The sequence below is a fragment of the Vigna umbellata genome, chromosome 8 (assembly GCF_029865625.1).
Source record: "Vigna umbellata cultivar VRB3 chromosome 8, Vumbellata_1.0, whole genome shotgun sequence".
In the NCBI taxonomy this organism is placed as follows: Eukaryota; Viridiplantae; Streptophyta; class Magnoliopsida; order Fabales; family Fabaceae; genus Vigna; species Vigna umbellata.
This window is the reverse complement of record NC_142172.1, coordinates 40,477,439-40,498,431: the sequence shown is the minus strand read 5'-3', so window position 1 is coordinate 40,498,431 and position 20,993 is coordinate 40,477,439. Positions and strand designations below refer to the sequence as shown.

The window sequence follows — 20,993 nt, the reverse complement described above, 5'->3', positions numbered from 1 at the left end:
AGTTTTAGAAATAATTAAATAAATAATAACATTTAATTTACAAAATATAAGATAATTATTTTAATTAAAATATATATTTAATAAGATAATAACGTTTAAGCTAATTTTAATTTATGGAAAAAAATTATTTTTACTTCTATATATATATATATATATATATATATACACACACACACAAAAGTATTCACATTAGTCAAAGACCAGACCACCAATAGAACATGTTATATGAGTAGTTTAGAAATAAGTAAAAATGTAAGATAAACTGAAAATTATTAATGAAAAACTGATAAATATTAAATGAATTGTTTATAATTAATTAACATGTCAAAGAACATACCACCAATAAAACAGGTTGTATAAGTAGTTTAGAAATAAGTAAAAATGTAAGAATAAACTGAAAATTATTAATGAAAAACTGATAGATATTAAATGAATTGTTTATAACTAATTGCTGTTTATAAGATTAAAATGTAAATTTCCATATTAATTTTTTATATCAACAAGTTTAATTTACATAAAACCTCATTTTTTATTTTTCTAATGCGGTTATTTGACGAATTTGATTCATAAATATTGATTCATAAATATTTAATATATATAAATATATAATATAATATATATGAGAGAGAGCAAAATTACAAATAAATTATAATAAATTATGAATATATAAATTATATTGTTTCTAAAATTTAATTAAAGTTTTGCAGTGGGGCTAAACCCACTTTAACCGTGACCCTAACCCACTTGAGAGGGGGATTTTGGGGATTGAGACTTTTTTCTGACCCCTACTTGAGGAGCTTCTTAAAATAGGACTTTTTCAATAATGGATTGGGGCTGACCCTAGGGCCATAAGTTAAATTGACACCTCTACCAGCTACTTTGAACAAAAGCTGCAAGTTAGGATTTGACTAGAAATAGAAAATAGAAACTTAGATAGAACAAAGTGACAGGAAATTTTATAGAATCTTTTTGCTGATTAAACAATATTTTATCTTTTAAATTTTTTACCCTTGTTAAGTTTAATATTAATGAAGCCACTCTTCGAAGGTTTTTTAATTAAAAGTTTCATCTCATCAAGTTAAGGATGAATGAGTTTGTATTTGTTTAGTGACATGTGATAGGAAAGTTTTGAATCCATAAGGAAATAATTAAGATAAAATAATTATTAATTTTAAATATGTTTTAAAGGAGAAATTTAGAATAAGTTTAAATACAAAGGTAGTGATGGATAATGAATTCCAAAGATAAAACGTAGAGATAGATTTTCTTTTCAAAGCATATTTTATCTACATATACTCCTAAATGATATATCAAATTTAAAAAAAAAATTGTAACCCTTATATAAAGTTTTATGCAAAAAATACTTTATGTTTCGGCAGAATTTAGAACCCTAATCCAAAACATTCAAAGTTGTCCCTTTCATCATTCGGTTGCGATATCTTCTCTCTTCTCCTTGTCGAAGCCGCGAGGAGAGTGCTGCAAAAAACACTCAAACACTCAAGTTAGTGACTTTGCACAATAATTTTGTAATCAAGATTAGTTATTAGAGTTCAAAAGTAGTGACTTTGCACAATAATTTTGTAATCAAGATTAGTTATTAGAGTTCAAAAGTTACATGTCCTCTTTGTCACACAAATATTTATAAATTATAATGTTACATGTCCTCTTTGTCAGACAAATATTTATAAATTATCGTTAGGTCAGACTCATTAATCACATAAATTATATTTTTAATTGTTAACAAATAACAATTATTTTTATTAACTCCCCGATAGTTATTACTATTTTTACCGGTTAACTGTTTGTCTGCTCAATTCATTTGGCTGGAAGGTATCATCGGTCGGCCATAAGCTCAAAATAACTTAGAAACTCTCTTGCATCTTTACCGTTCGGTTGGCTATAAGTCCATAGTAACACTTTATTTTCTTACGAAGAGTTTTGTTAATAAAAGACGTTGTTTTTCGGTCGGTTTTTTCCATTTTAGCCGCTTATTATTTGCTTATTTTTTTCGGGCCAGGAGTCAGGCTATAATTTGATGTGCCTTTTTGCTCTGGCTGAAATTATATTTAAACTTCATCTTAGTTAGTAATTTGCTCCAAAAAATTTAACAAGACATGTTTAAGGAGAGGCTATTTCTTTTTCTGTAATCGTCTTAGTGAAATGACTTAGTTACTTATTATTATTATTTTATCTTGCTTACAAATTTGTATTACAGACTATATAATTTAAAATGTAAATTTATATTATAGAATTGTTTTTTAATTTGTATTATACATTATATAATCTAAAATATTTATGGATCTTATAATCTTAAAGCACGGGGAAAAATAAAAAACTATCCTTTTCTATTAATTTCAGCATATATATATATATATATATATATATATATATATATATATATATATATATATATATATATATATTTGGAATTTTAGAAAGTATAGGTCCAGGAAGAAAACATGGGGTTGCCCAAAAAATTCCCATTAGGTTTACTTTCAGGTACTTTAAACAGCATTATCCCAATCCAAACTATATTATATAGGCTGTTAGTTATAACCACAGTAATGCAAAGGTATAAACATTATCCAAATTAAAAGCAAATTGGCACCAAAAAGTTGTTGCTGTAGAAGGAAAAGTATATTCCTACAAGAATTTTCATTCCAAAGGAAGGAACCTACAAAAAATATGGAATTGTTTCCTTTATTTAAATATTGAAAATATCCTCATCACAACAGAACTTCAATGAGAAAACTTTTAAAAGAGAAATCAGCGACTCAAACAATAAACAATAAAATCACCGATCAACATTTCACTCTGAAAACTTATCAGTCTACAATACAAAGTGAAGAGAAGCATGGAAACATATCAATTCAGGTGCTGTGAGATTCAAATGCTTAGTTCCACACTACTCACAGTCAATGGCAACTAACTTCTACACCATTAAATAAGCATTCACTATCTAAAGATTTAACAAACTCCTCTCACCAAAAGAAAAGAAATTGGTCCAAAACCGAACCAGATATTAAACTATATCTCGTCCCTCTAAAAGAAGAAAAACAAAAAAAACTACTTAAATTCAGGTACAATGACAACGTCGTGGAACTGAAACACCAGGTGGCTTTCTTCTCTCTCGAATTATGGTTTCTTTTATCCTTGGCAATTTTTGGTGAACTTTCTTCCATATGTGATTCACTGCACCATCCAAAGGCACTGGTCCAATACCACCCGGATGACCATTATCGTAGACAAAAATGGGCTGTACCCGAGCCATATTTTGGCGGAACGTAGCTTTCTGCTCTTTTGAAAAGCTTTTAAGATGATTGACGAGCCAGTTTGGTTTCAGGGCATCACTAATTGCCACAAAAACAGAAAATTCCGAATAATCCACCATACCTTCAAATGGCAGCTCAATGTTGTCACTGACAATGACAGGTATACAAAGACTTTGTATTGCATCAAAAAGTCGGCATGAAGTCGGTGTATCTCCAGCTGGATGCAGACAAAATTCTGATGTTCTCATCCCTTTTATTGATTGATCTCGCCCAGTTGCATTAGGGAAACCTTCTTCCATTATAACACCAGGCTCACCAATCATTAGATCCCATAACTTCTCTCTAATCATACCTCCCTGAAAATTGAAATATTTGTCAATGAATGAGATAAGCATGGAACAGATATGGTTTTTGGGTTTCATAATTCGAAGGACCAGAATGACCATATGTATGTTGGATGAGTATAATGAATTGTTGGCTTCTCTTTACATTAAAATAAGGCGTGGAATCAAATTTTCAAAATGCTTTGTTGAGCCGGAATGAATTAGCTTAAGTTTTTATATTTGATCATGACAAATCCTCCAAGCATGTTAAATATTTATCACCAACACTATAGGCTACCTATGATGGTGAAGTGTTACAAAGTAGCCCCCCCAATGGCCAAATGAAGACATGAATAAAATTTGTTAACAAAACTAGATATATCAGTTAAGTTAATTATATAGGTCACATCAATTCTTAACCTTAATACCTCTTAATACAGCTGCAAAAATCTAAAGTAAATATCTTTGCAGTGCCAAAAGGTAGGTTTGATGCATGAGGTAGGAAATATTGGAGCTATTTTGTGAACGGTGCTCAAAGGGTAAATCATACATTTAGAACAAAGAAAACAACGCTATACTTCTCACCAACCGATTTTTCAGTAAATCAAAATGCCATTTAATAGTCATGAATTGTATTTTCCCGGATGACAGATTGATTAAAACTTCTAGTGCATGTAAGAAGCTAAACGATGAAAGGGAAAAACCATAATGCTCATATTGCAATTATAAATTATAAACAAGCATTATGTTAAAATCTTTGAAGTGATTATTTATATCTATCTAGCAACATATCCCACTTTTTGTGAAAAAGGCAGGAAGAGAGCAACATCACAGTCACAGATCTTATCAACATGACGTTCAAGTTGCATAAGAAGTGGCCAAATAATTGAATACTGCCTCCTATCTTGGTATAGGTACACTAAGATTATTAATTCTTATCACAAAGAACGTCCAAAACATGGACGAGTGTGTCTTATGATCAGAGACAGAAAGGAGGACATTTTGCCTCAAAAAAAATCCTGAGCAACAACAATACTCTAAAGAATAGAGGTGACCAACACAACTTTTCTTTTCTGAAAAAAGTTGTAGAAACGCAGACACAGATGGCAGATCTGCTCAAATTTGTAACTTTCTTCAACCTCAGCAAGGAGCAGCAGCTGAGGCATTTTTCATACAATCTTAAGTCAAAAAAAGATAAACCATATGTATCTGATGTGAAAATCCCATCAAGAACAAGTAGTATTAGACAAAAGGAACAACACTCACTCAATCACAAGTCAAAAGGTTTTAAAAGAAATCCACAACCTCGATTGCGATTCCAACATCAAGAAACTAGAATTGTCGCTGCATCAGCGACATTTGTTCGCAATGTCTCACAATTCCAATGATGGTAACAGCAAGCACAACATAAAACACACGAAACGTACCAAAGTTAACACGGATAGTCCAATACTTACCCGGTGCCTATGTTTAGCTCCTTTGAAATACAGAAGTTGGTGACGCTCCTTGTTTTGTGACAAATCCAACCTCGGAAGCAAATGCGTGTAAGGCACAATCACATCTTTAATCACAGAAACTTGAGTATGAGGAACCACACCACTCTCAATAGAGTTAGAACCTCTGGAGTCAAGCCTATACCAACCGCCAAAATCCACAACGAGCAAAATAGCAGGGGCAATCTCATCTTTGACATGCCACATGGCCACCGGGTCTGCCAAACAACGCTTCAGTTTTAATACCCTGAGAATCCAAAGACTAGAAATTCATAAGCCGAAACACCCTCACATTCAACGCAAAAAAAAAAAACAAAACTGTTTCCAAAACCCACCCGTCAGCACAAACACGTGATCTCGTCCTCCGGAACGGTTCCAGGCCTCGGTGCTTCTAACGGCGTCCATGACCTCCCTCTGCCGCTTGTAATCCTCGTTCCCGGTCTTCTTCCTGAACGCGCCCTTGTTCGCTCCGAGCTGCATCTCCGCGCTAAGCGTGGCGAAGAACGGAACGAAAACGACGTCGGCGAGACGCGGGTCGAGGACACGCTTGGCGAAGGATGTGACGCGATGTTGTGGTGGGGTCATAAGGTCGCCCATGATCCAGTACTCCGCGCTGTACTGTTTGATGAGAGGGTTGTCCGGGTAAGGCGGGTATTTGGCCACTGGATGGAGGGAGGGGGGATGCCGGTGATCTTCATCGGTGGAGAGTCGGGAGTCGGAGAACGAGGTCCAGTAACGGTGGAGAAGGTCGTAGTTGAGGGATCGGGGGAGGTCGGCGACGTAGACGTTGATGGTGGTAGAAGCGTGAGGGTAGGTAGAAGAGTGTAGGATTGTGGCGGTGGGGAAGAAGAGGAAGATGAAAAGTGAGAAAAGGGAGAGGAGGATGAAGAAGAGAAACAGATTCGGAACGGTTAAGGAGGTGTTGCTCTTGTTACTCTTCGCCGTCATTGCCATCGCTTTCTCACTGTTCTCTCCCTCGGGCTCCCTGTAAGAACATAAGGTGACACAAGGGAGAAGAAAACAAGAAGATGGTGGGTATTTTTCTTTAAAAAAGAAAAAGAAAATTATTACTTTATTTAACATATATTTTAGAATAAATAATATATACTTAATATATTATACTCTTTCTTTATCTTCTTTTTTTTCTCTCTTGTATCAGTTTTGTCTCTCCTCTCTCCTTCATTTTACATGTTCTTTTTCTTTGTTTCTCTTCCTTTAGAATTAATATCGAAGTGAAGTGTCACGTACTTTTTAATTATTAAATGTTATTTTATATTAATATTTTAATGATTAAACATTTAAATTATCTGATTTTTATTTATAAATATTATAATGTTAAATTTTGAAAGTACTTAGTTAACTTTTTATGTAGTAAAAATTAAACTATTCTTTCTAAACTAAGAACTTAAAATTTAAAAAAACTGAATGAATTTACTAAAACAAAAAAAAAATCAAACTGATACAAATTTAAACATTGTAAATTTCCTAAAACATAATTTTTTCCAGATATAAGCTTAAAGAAGTTTGAACTAATTAATGAAAAACATGAGAAGGGTAAAATTTGACAGATAAATTAAAGAGTTTTCAGATAAAAACAAAATACTATGATTGTAAACGGACAAGAAACTTAAATTGGGAGAGTAAAGTAAAGGTTTTTGAAAATGAAAATGGATGCACCTTCAGAAGATAATGCTGTAGTGATTAACGCCATTAATTACGTAATACTGTAAGATCCTTACGTGGGAAAATAAAGAAATAAAAGAGAAGTCTAGAAGTATAATCGCAGTCTGCCGATGGAATAAAAACAAAATCTAAATCTTGAGCTAATGGACAGTGGTCGCTGTTGCCATCAAAATTGCATCACTGTCTTTTTTTTCTCTCCCACTTGATGACTTATTCCCTTCTGAAGAATGAGGAATGCCTGAAGGTATAATATAATAAAAGCATTGTCATTATCACAGGCATGTAATATAAAGGCTTAATACCTGTTTTTGTCCCTCTTTTTAAGGGAAATGTTCACTTTCGTCCTACTTTTTCAAAAAGTTCAATTTGGTCCACGTTGTGAAAAAAGTGTCCAAGTTAATCCTTTTTGGTCACGGCGTTAAATATTTAACGATTCTGCTGCCAGGTAGGAGTGTGGTGTGCAACGTGGCTTTTTACTTGCGTAACGTGGCAGTGACACCCCTGCCAAATCCATTTTCTTCTCCGTGTAACACCCTCCTTTCGAACCTCAGATCTTCCTCTGCCCTCATCTCCGTTTCCTTAAAGTCATCAAATCCCTCCATCTTCGATAAGATTTCACCCATAAACTATTTTTCCATTCATCTCTTTCATTAGATTTCAGTCATCAGCTACCCTACGGCACCTCCACAGCCAACTTAGGACCATCTCCTCCGCCCTCAACATTCTCCCATTACCAGACAACTCAACCTCCAACTACCGCGAACCACACCAAACCTGCAAGAAGTACCAGAAACAACCTAACCCATATCTCCCCTCACACGCACGCTGACACTGGTCCTCATTCATCCCCAACAATTCATACCCAATAGGGAAACCGTAACCAACCCAATGGATGCCACCATTATCATATTCTTCGAAAATTTATATCCCCACACAGAAACAGAATATAGATAAAGGTGACCAGGAGAACCCATCGTGGTGGCCTCGGTGGCGACGGGTATCGGTGGCGACGGGAATCGGTTCACGGTTGCCAGACGGGTGGAGGTTTGGACGTGCGGCGGAGACAAGGTCCTCCCTGGGTTACCGCCTTCGAGGCAAGCGAGACGAGAGAAAAGGACGCAGCGGCTCCGCGGTCGCCAATGGTTCTGCTGCCGCGAGTTGTCGTCGGCAAGGCCAAGGCGTGTTCCGACTGAGGCAGCGGTGGCCGTGTCTGACAGAGTCGATGGTGAGCCTGCGGAGAGACGAAGAGACCTCGGGTCTCTAGAGAGTGTGTGAGTTGAGGGGGTGAGCGGGAGAGTGTTGGATCTGAGGGGTGAGGAATAGAAGAAGAATGCTGAACCCCTAGGGGATTCTCGATCAGAGAAAGACCGCCCCGAGCCTGGGCATGCCAAAGAAAAAAAAGCCCCTTTCTCTTTCGCGCGACACCCCTAAACTGTCAATGCCACGTTACGCAAGTAAAAAGCCACGTTGCACACCACACTCCTAGCTGGCAGCAGAATCGTTAAATATTTAACGCCGTGACAAAAAGGATTAACTTGGACACTTTTTTCACAACGTGGGACCAAATTGAACTTTTTGAAAAAGGTAGGACGAAAGTGAACATTTCCCTTAAAAAGAGGGACAAAAACAGGTATTAAGCCTAATATAAAAGCCTCTAGTATGATCAATTCGATAAATAAAATAAATCGAAACCCCAATTGAAAGTTTCTGCTTACCACTACGCAAAAGAGAAGGAATTTATAGTGATGAGTCCCATAACATAAAGTCGATCTATCAAACGACAGAGAAACTTGAAGTAAGCGTGCCTCCATTTTCCATTTAAGAAAAGGGCACAGCAAACTCCCAAAAAACTCATGCCAAATCCAGTTTCTGTTCCAGTATAAAACCATGACCAAAATTCAGATTTATCCTCATCTTCTTTTATTTGCTTTACATAATCTTGGAAGCATGTTTTTGTAAGTGGAGGTCCACAAAGATAAGTATTACCGATATAGCTAAGTTCACCGAAACCTTGGAGCTGTGTTCCTGATGGTATTTTGCCTGTGAAATTGTTGAATGACAGGTTTAAGTAACTCAAAAAGGACAGATTTGATAGAGTTTGGGGAATTTCACCCCAAAGTTGGTTTGCTGAAAAATCAAGGGACTCCAACTGGTTCATGTTTCCAATCTCATTTGGAAATTTTCCGGTTAATTTATTGTGGGACAAGTTCAAGGAACATAATCCAAGGAGTCTAAACATTTGTGGAGGTAATGCTCCAGAAATATTGTTACTTGACAAATCAATTAAGTTCATAAAGTGCAGGTTTTTTCCGTATTTTATTGCTTGACCCTTTGTAACCAGCTCAAGATTGTCTTCAAAGGTGTAGTAGCGACCATCAGGCAAGGGAAAGAAAAAAGAAAGCATGTGGACTGAAGTTTTGCCGGAAACTAAGGCTGTGATATTGTGAAGGCAGTTGGGTATATGTCCTGAGATTGTGTTATCTGCAATATCCAAAACAATGAGGGAAGACATTTGGCATATATGTGGTGGGATATTTCCTGTAAAATGATTGGATCTTAATTGGAGAACTTTTGCAGCATCTGGTATCCAATTTGGTATATTTCCTGAAAAGTTGTTTTCCCGAACATTGAAGATTAACAAAGAGTGACAATTTTTCAGCGAGGAGGGAATTTCTCCATAGAGCTTATTTTCATGTAGATGGAATGATGTGAGATTAGGCAACAGGCCCATTGATGGTGATATCTTGCCTGTTAGATAATTGCTTCCCAAATTAACATGAACCAATGATTTCCAGTTTCCCCAACAATTTGTAAGTCCTCCCGACAGACGATTAAGTGATACGTCCAAGTACACCAAATTACTTTTCCCATTCAACATCTCATCATCACACAAGAGAGAAGACAAGTTTCCTGATAATGAGTTGTTTGACAACCGTACAACGACCACGTTCGATGACAATCGAGGCAACCAACCCTTCAGATCATTTGATGACAAAGATACGAAAGCAGAGTTCAACAACACGTTTGACAAGTTCCCATCTATCGAATTCTGTTCTAAATTCACTTCTTTCATTCTTGACAGAAAATTCCAAAATTTTTCGCTACCCTCAAATGATGATTCGTAAATACTTAAAGATTCAAGAGACTTTTGTGTGTATAACCACTCAGGAAATTTAGTTCCTGAAAATGCAAGATTTAATCGCTCAAGTTGAAAGGGAGGAATCCAGTTGGAGTCAAAATCAAAGATTAATGGTGGTGATATGAATATGCCTAACTTCTTCAATTTTGACAGTCTGGCAAAAGTTTTCTCAGACACAACTCCCGTCAATCTATTTGAGTTGACCCCTAAGAAAACTAAGGATGATAGATTTCCCAAACTTGTGGGAATAGATCCAGAAAACATGTTTTTTCTAAGATTAAGATGTCTCAGATGTTCAAATTCTCCTAACCAATGTGGAATTGGTCCGTTGAAGTAATTGTCGTGCAAGTTCAAGATTTCCAAGTGTCGAAGATCTAACATCGCCTTAGGTAGTTGACCTTGTAAAAAATTTGACCCTAGGTCAATGGAAGAGATACCACTACTTAAATTGAATAGCCATTTTGGTAACACTGACCTAAAATCATTTCCAGGAAGAGAAAGAACTTTGAGTGCTGTAAAATTGGCAAATTGAAGATACGGACTCAAGTCTTTAAGATGACAATGATGCATGTGGAGCTCTAAAAGTGATGGAAGCTTGATGACTGATTGAAGCCATTTGGTTTCCCTGTGAAGATCAATGCCATCGAGGTTAAGATATTTCAAGGAGGAAAAATGAGAAAGCCATTGAAGACTGGTCTTGGCATAAAAGTTGAACGATAAATCAAGATAACGAAGATCTGAAGAGTTTACACATCGATGGGAAGGAGTAGCAGTAGACAGATTATGGCAATTTAGGGAATACACATGAGAACCAAATTGAATAGTTGAGAAGTTGTTATTACTCAGATTCAAGTGATATAGAAATTCAAACTCCAGGACAAACAAGGATAGGTAAATGGAACCTGTGAGGCAGTGTGATTTATCTATTTTATCAGTGTAAGTTGGAGGAGTTGTGTAACAAGGAAGACTGAGTTGAGTGACTCTACTCGTGAAATTGTCACACATGACTCCTTTCCATTCGCAACAATCGTGTTGAGTTGACCATGAAAAGAGCACACCTGCTGGATCTTCGATTCCTTGCTTGAACTTTAAGAGAGCATCCTTGTCTTTCTTGTTGCAGCGAATATTGGAGTTGCAATTGCCAGTATAGAACATGATTGTGCATAGCAAACAGGCAAAGATGATTGCAAGCAGAGGAGGAAATGTATTCATGGTCTGAACCTTGATTCAATGGAACTCTACTGACATTCTGAATTTGTCTTGATATTATAAAATGAAGGACTCTATTTATACTGTTGAAGAGTTTGGACTTTGACGCATTATATTTTAGTAAAGGTAGAATGAACTTTTGTATTTTTTTAAAAAGATAAAAATAAAAAATAATTAATAAATAAAAAATAATTTCAAATGAATATAAAAATTTTGTGTCGGTTAAAATATCATTTTCCATCGTTCATATCTGGATAACAGGATAAAATACTTCACATCAGATAAAATTTTATGTTGAATGGAAAATATTATTACCATTGCAACTGTTTGTGCAGCTAAATCTCCGTGTATTTGTACGCGCATGACAGAATATGTTCCCCACACGATGGAGTGAGAAATTTCAATCCTTAATAAAAGCTCATTTATTATCTTTGATGCCCAAGTCACATGATGGAATGAGAAATTTCAAAAATCAAAGTCTTACTCTCTACAGTGACAGTATGTAAATTAATAGCTCTATGTAGTTATATTATATTTTATATTAATATTTAAATTTCAATTAAAACATAAATATCAAAGTAGTTTAATTCAGTATTACAACAGAATGTAACTGTAGGATAAATCCCACTGTTGATGGGGTGAGACAGAAATTTGATAGAGTGTAGAAGCAATACCCTTATATGAATGGTTGGATGTGCTATATTGTTAAGATTGCTGCAGGGTAATTAGTGTTACAGTCAAACAAAATTGTCGGTTCCCAAAATTATCAATTTCCTTAAGCTAATAGAATAAGGAAAATGACACTTGAACAACCATTTTTGACAACATTTAGACACGCGCACACGTGTCAAAATCTGAGTGGTCCATTTTCATTTAATTTTTCCAACTGGACCACTCAGATTTTGACATGTGTGCGCGTGTCTAAATGTTGTCAAAAATGGTTGTTCAAGTATCATTTTACATAGAATAATTATCAATTTCCTTCGGCTAATCGAATAACGACATTTTTAGCATTTACATATCACCAATAGAATTACATTTGTTATTAGTTATTAACTTTTCTAACGAAAAAGTGATGCTTTTTTCTTTTTTTATTATTTTAAGTTTTCTTATAACCGATAAAATATCTTATATTAATTCGCTCTTATATACAAACTAGAATACACAGTAAAATTCTCATTTGTCCTTTTTATCAGTTCATTTATTTACTTCCAATTATTACTAATTGAGAATAATTTGTTAACATAAGATCTGTTTAAATTGTCTTAACTAATTAATATTTTTTTGAAGAAAAATGATAAATATTATAATTAATATGATAAACTATTAATATTTTTTGAATAAACTATTTTTTATTCAGATAAGAGAATACGATAAACACAAATTACATAATTCTCTCTCTCAAAACGTTAATTACTGAGGTGATAAATAACTAAATAAAAATAAAAATATTAATCTCTAAAATACTTAAAATAATTTCAAAAATAGAAACAATTACTGATAAATTTAATTTCACCCATTTTATAGTGGAAAGGAGTGTGTTTTTTTTTTCTTATTATTTGGGTATATTTTCATATATATTCATTTCTACGTTTTGTCTTTTACTCTTCCTATCTCTATATGGATTTTTCATTTTCAATTACAAAATTATAATGATACTTTTAAAATGAAAGCTTTCACTATTAAGCAATAAACCACTTCATTGATTTTTTTTTCAATAAAAATCCAGCAGATGGTTTTTCATAAAGAGCGATAAAAGAAAAGAAAAAGCATTCAGGCAAAACTGTCACTGATTATGCCTTTGGGGATGACATGATCAAAAGGGAAGAAACTCCAATCAATAGCCATTAGCATCAACACAAAAAGCAGTAAATAGTACTAAAAAACACAAGCATATAAAGAAATCTTTTAAGCTAATTTCTAATGCTGCAGTTTAATGCAACCTGCATTCAGGAATAGTCAAACTATCCAGTACAGCCCAGCCAGAGGATACATCATGCGTTGGTAAAAAGAAGGTAAACTTGACAGCCACAACTTTTAAAGTCTGCAGTTCCATTACCAGCATTCTTAACTATGGTGTCCAAAAAACGAGTGCCACTAAACAGGTAGAGGTTATGAAATAACAACAAAACTCAGACCTCGTCCTCGTGAAGAAGCATATTTGGAATGCCCTTGTTGACAGGAAAACGTCGTCCAGTCTCAGGGCAAACAAGAGCCCCTTCCTCAAGGTGGAGTTCCAAGAGAGCATGGTGAAACCTGTTCAGAAATTCATCAGAGTCCAGAATGGAAGAGTCGACCTCCTCAGGTAGTTCAGTGTATCCCATGGCCCGTGATGCGTCAACCAAAGCTTTCCAATCAACCTTCTCAAACATCTTTTTCAGAAACTCGCCATTCATTTCCACAGTCTTTTCCACCACTTTCTCTGCTTCAATGCGCAATGGGAACCCATTCACCACACCCTTTATGTTCGATGACAGCATGTTATGTGTTAGCAGTCTCATCTTTACTTACAGGTCAGAATATCAGCAGCAACACTTGAAACTAAACCCTACAAATTCAAAATACAAATAAACACAATCAAGCATCATCCCTACTAATTCCAATGAATCAAGTTTGTTTTCGGTTTCAGTTGCTTCTTCACGGGTTTGAAGTTTGAACAAATCAAATATATAAGCAAAATAAAAATAAATGCAATTAAAAAGAAGGAAAAAATTCTTTACCAAATTACAAATATCAATTTCCACTGCTAATTTTCTTTAAAATAAATCTCTATGAAAATCTATAGTAACCAATTTATGCAAGTATCACATAAGTGGCCATTGTTATCACGTATTAGCAATCAATCAGTCATAACAACCTTACGATAAACATAGCATCATGAATTTCTTTCACGTAGCCACGTAACAACTCGCAACTTAAACATCTGAGAGGGTAGATAGAATTAAATTTACTCAAGAACTATCTAGATTATCCAGAGAAACTGGGCCACTTACTGCATCGAACAGCACCGCTTTCAAAGTAACTTGCACGACAAAGTTTGAAAGTATACCCAATCTGATCAAACTTCTCAGTCCACTAAACGTTTAAGAAGGTATATAAACAGAATAAACAAAGCAATGATGCAGACTTTCATCAAACAAAATTGATGGAGTTCAATTTACAAAATACGGAATTGGTCAGCACGCAATCACCTTTAACGATTTAATTTACAAGACCGTACGCAGTAAAATTGGAGAACAACACAAGTATCAAAGCTAACAGGGAACAGACTCGTCTATCACTATTTTCAAGTTTCAACATCTTGAACCCATTAATTTAGATAGACAAAAAGGAAAACCACTAATTAGGTATTTTCTTGTCCTCTTTCGGTTGATTAATTCGTGCACGAAGCATTGAACTATGATCCCTGAACCCTACAAGACAAAGAGATTCCTGCGAAACGAGAAAGAGAAATAGAGGTACCTGAAGGCTAAGCTACGGCGAAGGACGTTGACAGCAAAGTTGGCGGTGGCGTTGCGAGCTGCAAAATCGCACTTCGGCTGTGCGCGGCGGCGAGGTGGTATGGGTAGATAGGTAACCAGGTAATCTATGATCTTTAAACGACCATGGAGATAGGAATTCTTATTTTAATATAAAAATACACTTATTTTTCGCTATATTTTCGAGATTTATTTAGATTTTTAAATTTTTAAAAATATTTTACGATTTAAAATTTGTGTTAGTTTGGGCTTTTAGAAATAATAGCAGAGTCTTTTTCTTATTATGAGTATTTTTAGAGGATTCAAAATATAAATCTTATATGACATTCCATATCAATTATTATTGTATTAAGTTTGAAAGTCATGATTATTAAAATGTTTAATTTCTCACTGTGTTAAATGATTTAATAAAATAGTTTTTTTAACTTAGTTTTAATTCGGAAAAATAAGATTCTTAAACGACAATAATTTGATGAAAAATTAAATAAAAAGATCATTATACATTATTTATTGATATTTTTATTTTAAATCTTAATTAAATTTCTAAGTATATCGTAAATTTAACATTAAATTTTATTGATTTACCGAGTATTCAAATTATATATTTTTTAATTATTTTTTTATAGTTAATATAAATAATATTATTGCTAATGTAATGATAATTGACTTTATTCATAATTAAGAATAAAATCTTGCATTTTTTAATCTCACATTTCTTAAGAGATTAAAACAGGTAATAGTCACTCGTTAATTAACAAAAATTAAATAACAAACTTAATTAAAAATATCAACACGTGTCTCACCTAAGGAATGTATAAAACCATGTTTTTCTTGTAACAATGGTACAATTATTAACATTAACAGTATCTATTTCATTCTATTGGATCAATGCATGTTTGTTCTATACGGATTTCAGTTTAAAACATATCACAATAAAATAGATTTGGCGAATAGTAAAAATATAGGTTTATTTTATTGTATCATTGTATTTTTATCCTTATTCCGTAGGAATTAAGATGCTAATGTATCTTTTGTCCTGAGCTTAATATCATCTTAAAATTTATATTTATATTTAAATATTTTAGATATATTCGTATTTTTTTTATTAATGATTGATCTTTCTTAAAAAGTGTTAAAATATTTTTTTTCTCTTGATTATTCTGAAGTTTCAAACTTGAATTTTTATTAATGAATGTGAGCCTGATTTTACTCATACTAATAAACTGTTAGTTTTAATATGTAGTTTAAATTTAGTAAAAGAACTTGTATTTTAGGTATAATGCTTTAATTCATCTTCGATTAAAGGAAGATTATTTAGTTTTTTAAGACTTGTTTAATTGTAAAAATGTGTTTGAGAAAAGTGAATAGATGAATTTAATTGGATTTAAAATTAAAATTTTTGTATATTTTTTAAGAGATTTGGAATTAAATTTAGAGATGAAATTTGTAAAGTTTGTGAAAGATTTTATAAATGTGATTAAATAAGTAAAATATTTTAATAGAGTATAATATAATATTATTTTTTAATATAATAATAATTATTATTATTATTATTTATTATTATTATTATTACTATTACTATTTATTGCTATTAAATATTTAGATATTATTGATTATTATGGAAAAAAGCATTGTTTTTTATATTAATAATAATAATTGTAAAAGATATGCTTTATATTTCTAAAAACTATTATATATTTTTGAAGGATTAAATATAATTTTGGTTTTTATTTTTGTTTACGTTGGTCCTCATTATTTTAATGTTCAATAAAGTTATAGTTTTTTTTTTTTAATTTTAGTCATTTTGATTTTTAACTGGGTTTAAATTATTGACAAAAAATTAACTGTGAATGTTATACATAATTTCATTATTTAATGTCATTGTCTTTTAGTTCAATCTCAATTTTAATTTATTTTGTTCAATTCAATCTCAATTTTAAATTTTAGAAGAAAAGATAAAATATAAATCTAATGATTATATTTTAATAATATAGTTAAAGTTTGTTTAAAAATAATGAAAGAAATATTTAACAAAAAATGTGAACTTTAATAAAAATTAAATTTGATTTTAATGTAGAGAGAGTCAAAATTAGAATTGAATCGAAAAATTAACAAAAATTAAAAATAAATTGAAAAAAATAATAAAAATCGTAACTGAATTGAATGTAGAATAATAACACGAACTTATATCGTACTATCACTTTGATGTAATATTGACTTTGAATAATTTTTTAAAAATAAAAATAAAAACAAAAAAATTACAAAATGATAAATAACGTGTTTAAAAAAATCAAAATTGAGGAAAATAGGATTCTTATTAAAAAAAAAGTAAAATTATATTTAAGTCATTCTTAAATGTAATTAATGGTAAATGTGTTGTAAGAAATAGAGGTAAATTGTAGTCGACGAATCTCTTAGAACAGTAAGTGGTTGAAGAAAAAGTAAAGGCGGGATAAAAAAACAGTGTTACACATTATAGTGGTACTTTTGTCAAATAATGTCACTCACAAATCTCTATTAATTAACACGTGAGATGGGATGAAAGGACGGGTCTTCTTGCATTTCCCACTCTCCATCGTCTTCAATTTACTACAAAAGAACACAAAATGTTTTGTGTAAAGAGTGAATCACTTCAAAAGAACACACTCTTTGATCATAAGGTCTTGTTCTTTTTTAAGTGAATTTGAGAGATTTAAAGATAATTTTTTTTTATCGTTTATTTGAGTGAATATGAAAATAAACGAGAATAAATTTAGAAATAAATTTTTTTAGTTTCTCACGTAAATACACTTTTATATTTATTATCACAAATTTTATTTCCAAATTCATTCTTCTTGATCTCTATATTCACTCAAATAAACGATAAATTTTTTTTTTCAAATCTCTCAAATCCACTCCTTTAAATCCATTTAAAATAACATGTACTAAAAGAAGCCGGCTTTTATTGATGTTTTAACGTTTTTGATTTTATAAGGAATAACCCACTTTTGGCTGAAGTATTTTCCATTGTGATTAGTATTATCAGAGGATTTTTTTTTGGTTCTGTTTGACAGCACACAGAATGTTAAAAACTGTATATTTCGTATTACAATGCTCTAGTCATTAACAAAACTGCATCACATCACCTCTTATTCTCCCCTGCAGTTGATGAATTATTCCCTTCTAAAGAATGAGAAACACCAAAAGATGTAATATAATAATAAAATAAAAGCATTATTGTTCTCATAAATTCTGACACAGCAACGGCTTGTAAATGTTATTATGTAAGGGCTTCATAAAAAGAAAACACAGCATGAAAATATCCTATAATACAAAGACGATCTCACACCCTCTATAAATCAAATGAAATCTCGACCGAAAGGTTTTACTTACCTCTATGGCCATGTTTAGCAGAAGGAGTTTATATTGTTGACAACCATGACACAAAGTCGGTCTCTTAAGTCATTAAGAGACTTGACGTAAGCTTCTCTCCATTTTTTATTTAAGAGAATGACACAGAAAACTCCCAAAAAGCCTGCCACAAATCCAGATTTTAGTCCAATATGAAACCATGGAAAAAATTCAGATTCATCTCCATCTTCATTTATTGGCTTTCTGTCTTTAAATTTATCATCTGACAACTTGAAGCATACTTTTGTAAGTGGAGGTCCACAAAGATCAGAATTGCCTGTGTAGCTGAGTTCATCAAATCCCTGAAGTTGTGTGCCTGATGGTATATTGCCTGTGAGATTGTTGAATGACAGGTTTAAATAACCGAGAAAGGTCAATTTGGACATGGCCTGGGGAATTTCACCGGAAAACTGATTCACAGAGAAATCAAGGGATTCCAAATTTTTCATGTTGCCAATTTCGTTAGGTATTTTTCCTGTTAATTTATTGTGCGACAAGTTCAGGGAACACAATCCGAAGAGGCTAAACATTTGGACAGGAATTGTTCCAGATAAATTGTTACTTGACATATCAATTAAGTTCATAAATTTCAAGTTATTGTCATATTCTAATACCAGGCCTTTTACAACCAGCTCAAGACTTTCTTTAAAGAAGTAAAAACTTCTATTTGAGAAATTGTATTGTAGGGTTGTTGAATACTCCCTGTGGGAAGCATTGTTGACAACTAAGGCTGTGATATTACATAGGCAGGTGGGTACGCGTCCAGAGATTGTGTTATCTGCAATATCCAAAATAAAGAGGGATGACATTTGGCATATTTGTTCTGGGATGTTACCGCTAAAATGATTGGATCTTAATTGGAGAGCCTTTGCAGCATGCGGTATCCAATTTGGTATATTTCCTGTAAAGTTATTTTCACGAACATTGAAGATCAGTATTTGGCAATTTTGTAGCGATGGAGGAATCTCTCCGTAGAGCTTATTCTCATGCAGATGTAGCGAGGCAAGATTAGATAACACACCCATTGATACGGGTATTTTGCCTGTTAAATTATTGCTTCCCAAATTAACATGAATCAATGATTTCCATTTCTCCCAGCAACTTGTAAGATCTCCAGATAAATGATTCAGAGATATATCCAAGTACACCAAATTGCTTTTCCCATTCAGCATCTTATGATCACACAAGAGGCGAGAGATACTTCCTGATAATGAGTTTTTGATAACCTGACAACGGCTACATTCGAGGATAATCGAGGCAGGGAACCTTTCAAACCATTTGATGACAAACTTACCACTGTAGAGTTCAACAATATGTTTGATAGGTTCCCATCTATCGAATTATATTCTAAAGAAAGTTTGGACACCCTTGATACAAAATTCCAAAATTTGTCTGGGGCCTGAAACGATGATCCATAAATAGATAAACCTTGAATAGATCTTTGAGTATATAACCATGCAGGGAGGTGAGGACCTGAAAATGAGAGCCATAGGTTCTCAAGTTGAAAAGGTGGAATCCAGTGGGAGTCAAAATCAAAGATTAATGGTGGTGAAGAGTATATATCCAAGTTCTTTAATTTTGACATTTTGGCAAAATTTCTCTCTGACACAACTCCTGTGAATTGATTGTCGCCAACGGACAAGGAAGTTAAGGATGATAGATTTCCCAAACTTTTGGGAATAAATCCAGAAAACATGTTACCGTCGACAAAAAGATATTGTAGATGGTCAAGTTCACCTATCCAATCTGGTATTGATCCATTGAGGTCATTGTTTTCCAAATCCAGGTCTTCCAAATGTTGAAGATTTAACAATGCCTTAGGAAGTTGTCCTGTTAAAGAGCATGAACTAAGAAAAATACCAGAAAGACCACAACTAATGTTAAATAACCATTTAGGCAACTCTGAGTGAAATTTATTTCCTGATAGATGAAGAATTTTGAGTGCAGTAAAATTAGCATGTTGAAGAGATGGATTCAAATCTTTAAGTTGGCAATAACTCATGCGGAGCACTGAAAGCGATGGTAGCATAGTGACTATTTGAAGCCAGTTAGTTTCCATGTGAAGATCAACGCCACTGATGTAAAGATATTCCAAGGAGGACATGCGAAAAAGAAATTGAAGACTATTTATAACAAGATTATCGTTAAGGGACAGATCAAGATAACGAAGAGTTGATGAGTTGAGATATTGCGGAGGACGGATAGATACAGATAGGTTATAATAATTCTGATTATGCACAGAATCAAACTGGATCGCCAAGAAGTCGTTATTTCTCAAATCCAAGTAGTTTAGAAATTCCAACTCCATTAACAGGGAAAGGGAAAAGGTACCTGTGAGGCAGTGTGATTTATCTTCTTTGTCAATGTAATTAGGAATACTTGTAAAACATGGGAGACTGAGCCGAGTGACTCTACTGTTGATTCTGTCACACTTAACTCCTCTCCATTCACAACAATCTTGTTGAGTGGACCATGAAGAAAGTACGCCTGATGGATCCATGACTCCTTTCTTGAAGTTTAAGAGAGTTTGTGTATCTTTTTTGCTGCAACGATTATTGAAGTTGCAAGTGCCGGCGTCGAACATCATTGTGCATAGCAAACATGCAAAGATGAGTGCATATGGAGAAGAAGATGTATCCATGGTTAGGATAGAAAGAAAAGGCAAGGTAGGAGGGATGAACTTCAACTTCATTCAGAGGAACTTATTTATACAAGTGAAAGCTAGTCTTCATAATCATTTCTATTATCTATAATAAAATGAAGTTCCAAAAATGTATTTTAACGATCTTTACAGAGAAATTTCATCCCGTGGTGTCCATACCATACCGGTCAACAAGGTTTGTATTACTTTTAAAGGATTTAAAAAAAAAATGTGAATTTGATATTATTTATTTTCCTAGTTAGTGTAATTCTCTAAGTTTTGAAAGAAAAAAAAAGGCTTAATATCAATTTTGGTCCCAATTTTTCTCAGTTTTATTCGAAATGGTCCAATTTTTTTTTCCTGT

At 33.2% G+C, this 20,993-nt stretch overlaps 3 protein-coding genes and 1 pseudogene across 4 annotated transcripts; all 4 read right to left on the bottom strand.

The window, feature by feature from the left end:
• Window positions 1–2,782: 2,782 nt before the first annotated feature.
• On the bottom strand, window positions 2,783–6,288 carry LOC148194680 (putative arabinosyltransferase ARAD1). The gene is made up of 3 exons (XM_088095922.1): window positions 5,424–6,288; window positions 5,053–5,306; window positions 2,783–3,628 (listed from the first exon to the last, which is right to left on the bottom strand). Exons 1-3 carry the CDS (start codon window positions 6,169–6,171, stop codon window positions 3,077–3,079), a joined length of 1,554 nt encoding a protein of 517 aa, XP_087952048.1. The 5' UTR covers window positions 6,172–6,288; the 3' UTR covers window positions 2,783–3,076.
• A 596-nt stretch (window positions 6,289–6,884) lies between these two features.
• LOC148194679 (receptor-like protein EIX2) lies at window positions 6,885–11,189 on the bottom strand. Of its 2 annotated transcripts, none has more exons than XM_088095910.1 (2): window positions 8,487–11,189; window positions 6,885–7,009 (listed from the first exon to the last, which is right to left on the bottom strand). In XM_088095910.1, exon 1 carries the CDS (start codon window positions 11,120–11,122, stop codon window positions 8,489–8,491), a length of 2,634 nt encoding a protein of 877 aa, XP_087952036.1. In that variant the 5' UTR covers window positions 11,123–11,189; the 3' UTR covers window positions 6,885–7,009; window positions 8,487–8,488. The 2 variants fall into 2 exon arrangements, with proteins under 2 accessions (XP_087952036.1, XP_087952037.1); XM_088095911.1 differs by having other exon boundaries at window positions 6,885–10,535; window positions 10,813–10,937.
• Window positions 11,190–12,932: 1,743 nt separating this feature from the next.
• LOC148194678 (multifunctional methyltransferase subunit TRM112 homolog A-like) lies at window positions 12,933–14,740 on the bottom strand. The gene is made up of 2 exons (XM_088096067.1): window positions 14,582–14,740; window positions 12,933–13,667 (listed from the first exon to the last, which is right to left on the bottom strand). The coding sequence occupies exon 2, from the start codon at window positions 13,618–13,620 to the stop codon at window positions 13,252–13,254; it is 369 nt and encodes a 122-aa protein (XP_087952193.1). The 5' UTR covers window positions 13,621–13,667; window positions 14,582–14,740; the 3' UTR covers window positions 12,933–13,251.
• Window positions 14,741–17,846: 3,106 nt separating this feature from the next.
• On the bottom strand, window positions 17,847–20,629 carry LOC148194677 (receptor-like protein EIX2; annotated as a pseudogene).
• Between the last annotated feature and the right edge of the window lie 364 nt (window positions 20,630–20,993).

What these genes read in the sequence shown, in the direction of transcription:
- LOC148194680 (XM_088095922.1), bottom strand. Translation starts at nt 6,171, where the DNA reads ATGTTAAATAAAGTAATAATTTTCTTTTTCTTTTTTAAAGAAAAATAC. An exon ending in TCACGTGTTTGTGCTGACGG is followed by an intron (nt 5,307 to 5,423) that starts GTGGGTTTTGGA and finishes GTTGTTTGGCAG; the next exon opens with ACCCGGTGGCCATGTGGCAT. An exon ending in GAGCTAAACATAGGCACCGG is followed by an intron (nt 3,629 to 5,052) that starts GTAAGTATTGGA and finishes TTCAATTTTCAG; the next exon opens with GGAGGTATGATTAGAGAGAA.
- LOC148194679 (XM_088095910.1), bottom strand. Translation starts at nt 11,122, where the DNA reads ATGAATACATTTCCTCCTCTGCTTGCAATCATCTTTGCCTGTTTGCTA.
- LOC148194678 (XM_088096067.1), bottom strand. Translation starts at nt 13,620, where the DNA reads ATGAGACTGCTAACACATAACATGCTGTCATCGAACATAAAGGGTGTG.